This window comes from Esox lucius, chromosome 18 (assembly GCF_011004845.1).
Source record: "Esox lucius isolate fEsoLuc1 chromosome 18, fEsoLuc1.pri, whole genome shotgun sequence".
NCBI lineage: Eukaryota > Metazoa > Chordata > Actinopteri > Esociformes > Esocidae > Esox > Esox lucius.
The window spans coordinates 11,126,464-11,137,033 of NC_047586.1; the positions used below are offsets into that span (position 1 = coordinate 11,126,464).

At 40.1% G+C, this 10,570-nt stretch overlaps 1 protein-coding gene across 3 annotated transcripts; it reads right to left on the reverse strand.

Moving 5' to 3' along the window:
- Positions 1-534: 534 nt before the first annotated feature.
- Positions 535-10,561, reverse strand: rfx6 (regulatory factor X, 6). Of its 3 annotated transcripts, none has more exons than XM_020056040.2 (19): positions 9,676-10,561; positions 9,104-9,257; positions 8,842-8,965; positions 8,618-8,679; positions 8,452-8,529; positions 8,270-8,297; positions 7,781-7,888; positions 7,596-7,673; positions 7,392-7,505; positions 7,256-7,305; positions 6,977-7,136; positions 6,666-6,807; positions 6,349-6,458; positions 6,151-6,268; positions 5,369-5,491; positions 4,947-5,153; positions 4,311-4,829; positions 3,237-3,449; positions 535-1,166 (listed from the first exon to the last, which is right to left on the reverse strand). In XM_020056040.2, the coding sequence occupies exons 1-19, from the start codon at positions 9,869-9,871 to the stop codon at positions 997-999; spliced, it is 2,754 nt and encodes a 917-aa protein (XP_019911599.2). In that variant the 5' UTR covers positions 9,872-10,561; the 3' UTR covers positions 535-996. The 3 variants fall into 3 exon arrangements, with proteins under 3 accessions (XP_019911599.2, XP_034143556.1, XP_034143555.1); XM_034287665.1 differs by having other exon boundaries at positions 9,654-9,755; XM_034287664.1 differs by lacking the exon at positions 5,369-5,491.
- Between the last annotated feature and the right edge of the window lie 9 nt (positions 10,562-10,570).

Genomic DNA, 10,570 nt, shown 5'->3' on the forward strand with positions numbered 1-10,570 from the left:
AACCCCCGGAAGAATAAAACAATCTCTGTTTCTCTGAAGGATCACAATGTATCAACAGCTTGATCCTGGTGTGGGTGAAACATCTCTATTGGTTCTAGTTTCTGGCAAACATCTTTATCTAACCATATCTCCCTCCATTCTACAACAAAGAAATAAAAGAATAACAGATAGGGCTAAACTTTGATCCACTTCTTCAGTTGTGTTTCCGGACTGTAATCTTTCTTTCCTCGTTTTGTGTGCGTCTGGTTTACCCATTAAAGACCTGTGTATTCAGAGTTTTGGCACAGGGGCTTTGAATTGAGAGATAACAGTGTTCATTTGGATGCATTGAGGACCGCTGAAGAAGCACAAGCTCTGTAAAGTGCCCCTTTCTACCACTCCCTCTTGATGTGTAGTGTTAACACAATGAATGAATGAACCAAGCCTTGTCATGTTCAGAAATGTTCATTTCTATTGCAAACAGATGTCACTTCTATGCTCCAACCTCTCAAGTATAAGCTATCTTTCTCCTTATTTTACAGTTATTAACATTTGTCAAAAAAAAAGATACAACATTTATTTTTCTTATGCTTTACTTTGAAACATTTCTACCCTAACTCATATATGGTGAGTATATACATTTCCAAAATAAATATTAAACTGTAATGGGCAATAAAAGCAAATAAAATAAATTAGATGGCATTTTCTAAATCCAACCTGTCTTGAGACTGTATATCTGACCAATTTCAAATGTCATTTCATAGATTATTCTGTATTTACATGTTAACAAGGTACTGCTAAGTCTCCTCCGACAACATTTAAAATTAACAGATTAGAATATATTAAAATTGATAAACTGCAAACAAAAAATTTAACTCATCAAAATATTGGCCTGAACAGCTGAGGTCTTCATAATTGGACACAAGATATACAGGCTACATAGTAGAGAACTAAGCCCTTTTTGGTCTGTGACCTGGGTTATTACTGACGTCGCTGGAGGTTGTAGGGAGTCCCAATTCACGGCCCTCCTCCACTAGAGCCCATGAACACAGTGTTGATGGGGGGCAGTGAGGACACCATGCTGCGTACCTCAGATGGTGCCTGGTGAGGAAGCAATGCTTCCTGGGAGTGGAAGTGGGAGGGACCTCCATACATGCAGGGTGTGTTGATGGAGGAGAGGGGAGGCCCTATAGATAAAAACAAGAATGTGTTGAATGGAAAAGGCATTTTCTGAAAGGGATTACAATCATATGTATGTACTGTATTGTATATGTATGAGTGTGTATACAAAACTGTATTCAACCCAGATTACTTATAAAAACACAATCAGGATTCCAGTATTTCTTTTTTTAAAACAGCTGATTATGTTTGGGATTACTTTCAACTATTATCAATTGCTTTCATTTAGGGCCCAGCCAAGACTTCTCACATACCTAATGGATCCTATTGTCCTGCTGATGATCCATTAGGGCGGATGCTTCTTTTGTATTTAAACTGGTTCAATGAATACGTTTCAAAACATTTTACCCATGGCCCGCTGGTCAACAAGAGTCATCTTGACCCAACTGAGGTCCTACATGCTGTTTTGGAGCAGTGTGATGTTACTCATTCAGTCCTGTGTGAGCTCTGAGTAGCAGTAAAGGAAAACACTGAACCATTGCACAACAATTTAAAATGCAATCGTGGGCAAAGACGTCTTAAAAAGGTCCGCCACCACTGCTGAACAGATCTAGAAATCAGCAGTGGTAATTCAAATAGTTTGGTGACAAGAATGTAAACGTGTTGGGGTTGACATCAACGAGGACTACACTCATGATTTGTCAATCCATGATATGACAGTCACTTGTAGGTCGCACATGTTATTTAGATATATCTGCAATCATCTAAATTGTGTTTTAAATTACTTAACCTGTTAAATGGTTAACTGTTACATGCTGAATTGCTTTCAAATTGGGCTACAGATTGTTTTTGGATAACATGATATCACATTTTGGTTGCGACCTTATGTGTGACTGTGGCACACATAACATACTTAGCATGTAAATTACCGAACCATTCACTTTGATTTGGATAATATAACATTTGGTGCTATGCTGTTTGGTGCATGTTTTAACATGTTATATTGTTTTTCTTAGCAACTCTGTGAAATAAAATTTGCGATCAAGGCTCTGCTTCAAAGCAGCACTTCCAAGTGAAACAGGGCAGGTCAATGTCGAGATGTGTGTCTCCCGAATCACATCCAATGCTTTTCTGGTTATGAACCAGGTAATCTAGAATCCTTGTACACTGGAAGGAACGCACTCTATGGTCTTCTACTTTGATGGAGCTCACTGGAGGGCCATATTCCTATTTAATAAATAAATGTGTATTTCATTCCTATCCTTTAAATACAATAGGTATCTTCTCTGGTAATGCCCTGCCAGGCCTGTAACGCAGCCATCTCCAGTGTCATCTTCAAAAAACGTGTGTTATATCTGGAGATTAACTTGGTCATTACTGTGGTTTTTGGTCAGCCTAAGGGTGTGTATTAATTTAACATCCAATCCAGAAGTAATTAAACACACCTGACTAACCAGAAACATGCCAGGACAATCTCCCAAAACTTTTGGTGCCCTGAAATAGGGACAGCATGTATAAATCCTAATGTCATTTGTAAATAGTTAAACCAAAATGTACACAAATACCCAGAAAATCAACAATTATAAAATATGATTAATTTAAAATCCACATGTTTGAAGTATAGAGACAAAAGAAAGAAACAATGCTTCCTGACCCAATAATTAAGGATGGCATACAGTCAGGTCCAGAATGACTTCCCCCCTTAATCCCCTTTAGATGGCCATCTCAGCTTCTAGACTTAACCACAATTAAAAACCTCTGGTTGGAATTGAACAGGGCATTAAATAAGAGCAGACAAGAAAATCAAGGACCTGAGAAGAATCACTATGGAGAAATCGTGTTCTCCAGTCTCAGAGAAAAACATTGGGAAGATGCTGGACCACCAAACTATATATTTGTTTTATTATAAAATAATATAATTTTACATTTTCTAAGCATGAAATGTAACGCAACTAAAGTGATATAAAGTCTTGTATACAGTCACATTTTTTTTTTGCTCCTCGAGGATGCCAGTACTTTCAGACATGACTGTTGTGACCCATCACATTACTGCTACTCTTTGTTAGTGGGACATTGGGTCACGCCATTAAAAATCAAAGAGCAAAATTTTAAATCAACAAATCATTTTTCTCGCTGACCTCCAGCTGCGTGGGCACCCAGCGGGTCTGACTCGGGGTAGAATGGCCCGGTCACCTTCCGGCCCGCGTCCTCCAGGATGTTGAGGGGGTCGTGTACTTCAGCGTACGTTGTGGCCGAGCGGATGCTGCTAACACTGCTGATTACTGACACATGCTGGTCTATCATGGAACTCAGCCTCTGGCTATCCAGGTAACCACTGTTGCCATAGTACCCTGAGAACAGAGGTTACCCCATGAGCAGATCACACCTTCACGGTACAAGTTATTGTTACTGTAATAATTATTCCCCGCCCAAAAGAAAAACAGCAATTACAAAAAACTGGCGACGTTGGGGCGTCCCCGGGAAAGTCAGGAGGTGGTGTCATGGTTCCCCGCGCCCCGTTAGATGGGTTGCTGGAATTATTTCTGACAGTTACAAGACAACACATGACCTAACCAGGTCCTTTAATCTAACCAAAAGTCAGGTTAAAGGATCTTGAAAAATCCAGGGCCCATTGATGAGTCCATCATCACGCTAGCAGTCTATGCAGCCTTCTTGGCAAGGTGGGGTCCCCAAAAGAGAAAGTCACTAAGATGTCTGTGAATATTGAACTGTTTGTGACACAAATGCGCATATACATCAATCTAAAGAGTTGTCAGTGGCAGTTGTCTTGTCACAAAGACCATCACCATGACCAAACAGTTGGAGCTACAAACTATAAACTCTACTCTGCCCACAGGCTGATCTAGAATGGCAAGGGTAAGCAGAGTACACTGAAAATGGGCAAAATCGGTAATAAAACTAAATGTTTCCAAAACAATAAAATACAAATATTTTGGATACAAAAGAAATTATTTTGAGTTTTTTCCACACCTTATGGGAAACTATGGGAAAATGTTGTAGAACCTGCTTTTATGCAAACTTACACTAAAGGCACTTTAATTGAAAATCATTTCCCCCTAATTTTTTGGGGAAAGCTACGAGGGTCCTACAAATTCATACCAGAATTCATCAAAACACAATTACACATGTTCACAACTTTGCACAAACGGATTTTAGTGCCTTGGATCTGTATTTAAATAACTTGTGCTTACCGCTGTGTCCCGCTGTTGAGTAGGCGGAGACCTGACAGCCACTACTGTTTAACCCACTCCCGACAAAGTTGTACCCTCCAGAGTCCAGTAGCTGAACCCCCTGAGTCTCCAGCCCAGGATCAGGGTCTGCACAGTAACTGGAGGCGAGTCTGGAGCTGTAGGGGGCCACCGAACAACTGGTGTTGAAGTAGTCTTTGGGCAGGTGTTGCTCATTAAAGGAGGAGTAGCGGCTGCTGTCAGAGCGGCTGTGGTATGCCGGGGCCTGGGTGTGTGTCTGGGGCCTGAACACAGCCTGGTACGTGGAGGTGGTGGGGTAGTAGTTGGGGCTGCTGGGAGGTAAGTTCTGGTACATGTTGTCTGGGAAGGCTTGGCAGGAGATGTGGGGCTGGATGGCCGTGCAGACATTCTGGGTTCTGACAGCCATGGGGCCCTGGTTGATGACACTACCCCTGTTCACCATGGCTGGGGAGATGGGTGGGGTCATCAGGGGCCCACTGTTCTGACAACAGTCCATTTGTCCTGGGGGGGGGGGAGAGTAACTAAGATCTTAAAAGAAATGCAGGAACTTTACTGTTATAATGACGACGGTACCAATAAAGCTCACATACAGTGACACAACAGAAAACCTATTTGCACCTGACAGAGAGAATCCATCTGTTTCAGAGCCCTGATAGATGTCCATGTTTGCTTCCATAGCCTGTTGAGTGGCTGACAGGGTCATGTATGCGTGTTCTGACAGGGACTCGTTCTTCACAGGCTGATCGCCGGACACTACGCTGGTCCTGTTACGGTTGGCCAGGAAACAAGAGCTGGGGGAGGCAGTGAATGCTGCCTTGCTTGCGTCTGAAAAGAATCGTGACACCTAAATGATGCTACTGTACATTATGCCACATTTTCCAGAATTTCTCTATATTGCTTAATGATAATAGTTTTCATTTCATTTTAAAACATAATAATTAAACAATCACACATAGGTAATGACACACATGACCCATAATAAATATTAACATAACTGTACATTTTAGATCGAAAGTGAAAACCATCTTGTTTGCATGTACCTGCATTTCTCATGTATTTATCTAACAGATTCTGAAGGTCTTGCTCTTTATCGTTGTTGAATTGTGTCTCAATAGCCAGTAGGATATACTCATCCAGCAGCATGCGGATTAGGTGGAATGAACCTGGGATTTAGAAACACATCTTAGTCTTTTGACTATCATATCAACCTCTAAGTGTCTTGTCCTTTATCCTCCAAAAATCCACCCTCATTACACATTTCTGATCCTCAGGCATCCACTGTTATGTCATGAAAAAAACCTTAACGCGCAGACAGTGAATCCATCTGCTGCTCTGTGGACCATTCAGCAGGTGAGGTCAACAGAAGTCGTTCCTCTACGGGGTTCTCATCCTACAAGGCCTGCTTTGACCTGTCAGGTCACATCATTGTCCCCTGGTCTGTTTGACTTGTGTTTGGTGATAGAGACGTCAAATAGCCAGGGGTGACGAAGGTGTATGAAAGAAGTCTGTCTCCAAACACTGTGCACGCGACCGGGAGATAACGCTTTGTTTACCTGGGGCCAGGCCATTATCATTTATGGCTCCCTGTCGCATTCTGCTTCAAGCTGGCTGACTGACCAAAATAATCAGTGTGTTTGTGTCTGACGTCGTGCCTAACCTTGTATCATCTAGACTCAGGCAGAATGGGAGAGTCTGTATTTAACAGAAATGCTGAAGTTATATACAAAAAGGGGTCTGCAGCATGTCCTGAATGTTGATTTTGTTCCATGGATATACAAGCTACAGTACCCGAGGGGTTTACAGGGATGTCGTTATTTCTTACCAAAACTGGTGGCGTTGTTCAATGTGAGGTTGTGCATAACACGTGCTCCAAAAAAACTCCACTTAAGCAGGAAGTCTTGGGCTCGCTTCTTTATAGAACGTCCATTCTGCTTTCCGGGCTGCGGAGAAATAGAAATAAAACTGATGTAAACCTCGAATCAGACAATCCCAATCTTAGATTGAAAGTCGGGAAACATACCTTAATGACTTTCTGCTCCACCACAGTGTCCAGCCACTCAATAAAGGATTCCACAGTTGCATTTTTCTTCAGAAGGTCTTTCAACTCTTGGAACAATGTTACTGAGTCATCTAGAAAATGAATGAGGGAAAAGCTATTCAACAGTAAAACTTAATTGTGATTTTCCAAAAAGATAGATGTTCAATTAGTAGTTGTTCAGTAATAACTTGATAATACACCAACATTTATACTAATGATACACTAACCCTGAACCCCTACTCTAACTTTTAATCTAAATCATTCTAGAATATGGAGGAAGATTATTTAAAGTATCTCACATTCAGAGTAGAGGTCAGAGTCTTGGTCACCATTTGAGATAGTGAGTAGGGCTTGTGACCCTATGCTGTTTAAATCTACTTTATCTATATCCCCCACCATAGAATTCACCACATTCTGGTCAAAGAGAGCTGGTCTTGCAATCTGTTGTAGGAAAACAAAATGAAATGAAAGAGGACATTCAGAATGGTATATTAATAGTAACAATATTTGGTTACTGTTGAGATACATGTACTTTTTAAATGTATCTTTGTAAAGTCAAACATGAAAAAATATGTATTTATAGCCTTTTGCGTGGTTATCATTGGTTTACCTGGGCAAGGTGTAAGAATGAAGTCTGACGCTTCAGAGAGGACACAAATCTTCGTGCGATTGGGAGCTTCTTCGCTAAAAGGCATTCTGGGAGATTTTCCAAAGATGATCCCACCCAGTGTTCCCAATGCTTAGCAAAGTTACGGATGTCTGCTAGGAGACTGCAAACAAAAGAAACTCTTTATACACATTATACACATAATTTTATAATATACACATAAAAAAAATGTATCTCATTACAGTTCTCCTACAAAGTAAAAACATTTCTAAGAAGCAGAACCTTTCAGGCATCTCCTGCATCGTAGCAGGGATCAGGACATCTGTCAAAACCTGAAGAAAAATACAAGCCTGGTTGAGGTAGGGCCCCGACAACAACTAATGAAAATGCTCCTCCGGTGTTCTTGTAAAATAGTCACCTTATATAGTATGGAGTCACACACACAGAAGATGTCCACAATAATTGGAATCTCTAGCAGTGATAAGAGGTGGTCCGGCATTCCTTGCCAAAAATGAAGCAGAAAATTCTGTATCTGAAACAGTAAATATAAACAGAGTAAAGCAACAATTTGCCAGACGAGGATAAAAAAAAAAAGTTTGTTTCTGGATTTGGTGTAGAATACCTCTTCAAAGTTGACATTGATGGCATTGTCCAGGATGCATTGACAATGTGTTTTGTACATCATGATAAGTGTATCCACCTATGGGACACATTGTTTTTAATCCATAAGGGTTACTGTCTTTTTATATGTTATCAACCAATTCTGATGGCACATAAAGTTGAAGTATTGGTGAAAAGAATACAAACCTTCTCTTTAGAAACAGAACCTTGGATCACTAGATGCTGTGCGCTTGGGAATTCTGGAAGTAAAGTTCCTGTTTTAGAACTGAGGGAGTATTTCCGAGTGAACCCTCCCTGTTAAATGAGGAACGTCAGACAGTTTAAATGTTTGACCTTGAATACAAATGTATTAGCACTTTTTTCTTCATGCACCAATTCGTTTGAAAACTACTTATACGCACATTTGAGTAATTTAGCAGACACTCTTACAATCGCATTCATACATTTTCATCCTGGCATCCAACGGAAAGCGAACCCACAACCCTGGTGTTGCATGGGCCACACTCTTACCACCAAGTTCATGGGTTGTGCGGATGTCCAAACTAGCTACTATAAGATAGATGCGGATAAGAACGTCTGCTAAAGTGACTAAATTGTAAAATGTCACATAAATCTTACGTGAAAACACGCCAATTAAAATGACATCTGTCAGTTGTTTGATATAAAAAATCTCACCTCATTTTTCAATTTACTTCCTGAAAATCTATAATTGAATAAAAACAAGATTGATCAGAAATCCAATAACCTCGTAGCAACAGGGGAGTAACCGCCTGAAGTGGTAGATGACGTTCTATAAAGAACATTACAGAGTGATCTGCATCCCAGTGGCACAAAGCAAAACCTGTACAGTTCCTTACCTGGTTAAGCCTTTTCCTGAGTACACAGAGTGGTAATAGGCACTGCTCTCTCTGATGCCAATGCCATAATAATGATATCTGTCAAATGCCAAGCAAACAAAAGGTTAAACTGAGGTTTTTAAAAATCAGTTTGGAAAAAAAGGAAATATCTCCGACTATTTCTTACTTTGAATGGCCTCTGGTCCCAAGTCTTCTTGTTGTAAGAAGTGGGAATTTCTGCCGAATTGTCTAATGTGCAGAGAACAAAACAACGTTTTGTTTTTTTTTATAAATAAAATTACAATTATCCAACAACATTATTACTATGCCGTAGTTTTTAATTCACCAGAAACTCTAAACCCGCCCAAATGCAAGCACACACCCTCCACTACAAGACATGACTCATCTCACCTTGCCAAATGTAGCAGCACAGGCTGGATCCAGTTTTTCCTTTCTGCAGAAGTCTAAGTAGTGAGCATACAGGATGCAGCGTGGCAAACAGACCCCTTCACAAACAATGTAGTTTTCCTCTAGCCTAGAGAACAAGCATAGCCATAAATAAGCAATTACTAACAAGGAACGAAACCCATTTGGAAGTAGTGTTACCATAAAGGTGCATCGCAACACAAGATCATATTAAGCAGTTGTAACCGCTGTGATGTGGGAACACTACCATTGAAGGGTCAGCTGAGTCTGTTTCTTCTTGTCCTTGATTATCTGTGTGATGCTTTTTCTCTGGGTTGTCTGTTTGAAAGCCAGATCTTTGGAATACTCTATGAGGTCCTGGTCTTCTTCAGAAGATGGGGTCTCATTGCTATCCTCTGCTTCTGACAGGGTTGTGGGGGATAAATCATTAATGAGATGAAAAATCTATTTGAATAGTGCAGGGCCAGTGCAGGGCCATGACACTTTTTCCAGACGGGTAGGTTGCCAAATGAACCATACCATTTTAAATAAGTACTCCCCAGACACGATTTCCAAGACTCATCAAAATTAGCAGAACAGAGAAAACGTGTTATTTTTTTTATCAACTGATCGTAGATTGTATTGGCAACATAGTTGCGGGAGAAAACATTACTAGATTTGGAATACATGATTTCTTTGATACAGGAATATTTTAACAAACAAAATCCAACAACTGAATATCTTACTTGCTATCAACAATTAGGGCTCTAAAATTATAATTTGATGAATCTATGATAGGCAACCATTTATGCGCTTACCTGACTTTAGCCTATTCATTACCTGATTTTATTCCCGAATCATCTTCTTCGTCCAATTTTGAGAGTGAATGTTCTTGGAGATCACAACGTAATTTCTCATCAGTTAACTCGTCGAGAATTAATTCCTCTGAGTTATCGCAAAATTTCTTGGCTGAGGGTGGAGGTACTTGATGAAATGGGACATCCCTAATCGGGCTTGTATTCCGTTTCATAGGCATGTTCAATGTACAATATCAAGAGGTAAACAGTAAAACAAAACAATGCTAAATAATCAAAATCGAACATTTAAATACATTTATGAGAAAATGTATCAAATTGTCTTCATGAGACAATATCCTATACTCACAAATAAAATCCACAAAATAAATCAAAGTCCCTACCAATTTCATCCTCTTGTAATTAGAAAAGGAAACTGTAGATTCTGCAAAGTGTAACAATTTCCCGCGCCATTTTCTTTCGGTTTAACAAGTGTTTTCGGCAAAACAAAAACGTTTTTATTCAGCTTAAAGTGCAGTTCTCTGGTATCTCCTCGGGCCCTCCAATTTAGTTACCTTCCAAACCAGTGGTCTGGTTTAAGAACGACGTCACATTTGTGATTGCCTACGGATTCATTTATCATATTTGCAGAGAACAGGGGGCTGATTCAAGTTTATCAATGATTAACTAAAAAGCCATCATCTCTCCTCCTTGGTCTGGTGCTCTGTGCGCTGCTTTAGGCCTGCACTGCCTCGCGCCTTGGTATTTAAAAAATTATGTATGTAATAAAGTCGTGCCTTCGTATAGCCTACATATAAACACATCCCAATGTCTTACGCGCATTAATACCTAAATGCTACAACCTTAAGCAACAGGTAACCATAGGTCTACAGCCTAACCTTTTCACTAGTAGGAAGGAGACTATGGCAGTTACACAGAAA

Excerpts from the sequence above, each read along its gene's own strand:
- rfx6 (XM_020056040.2), bottom strand. The coding sequence starts at position 9,871 with ATGCCTATGAAACGGAATACAAGCCCGATTAGGGATGTCCCATTTCAT. Across the intron at positions 7,137-7,255 it reads ATGCAGGAGATGCCTGAAAG|TCTCCTAGCAGACATCCGTA; the intron begins GTTCTGCTTCTT and ends TTTTGTTTGCAG. Across the intron at positions 4,830-4,946 it reads AGATGGATTCTCTCTGTCAG|GACAAATGGACTGTTGTCAG; the intron begins GTGCAAATAGGT and ends CCCCCCCCCCAG.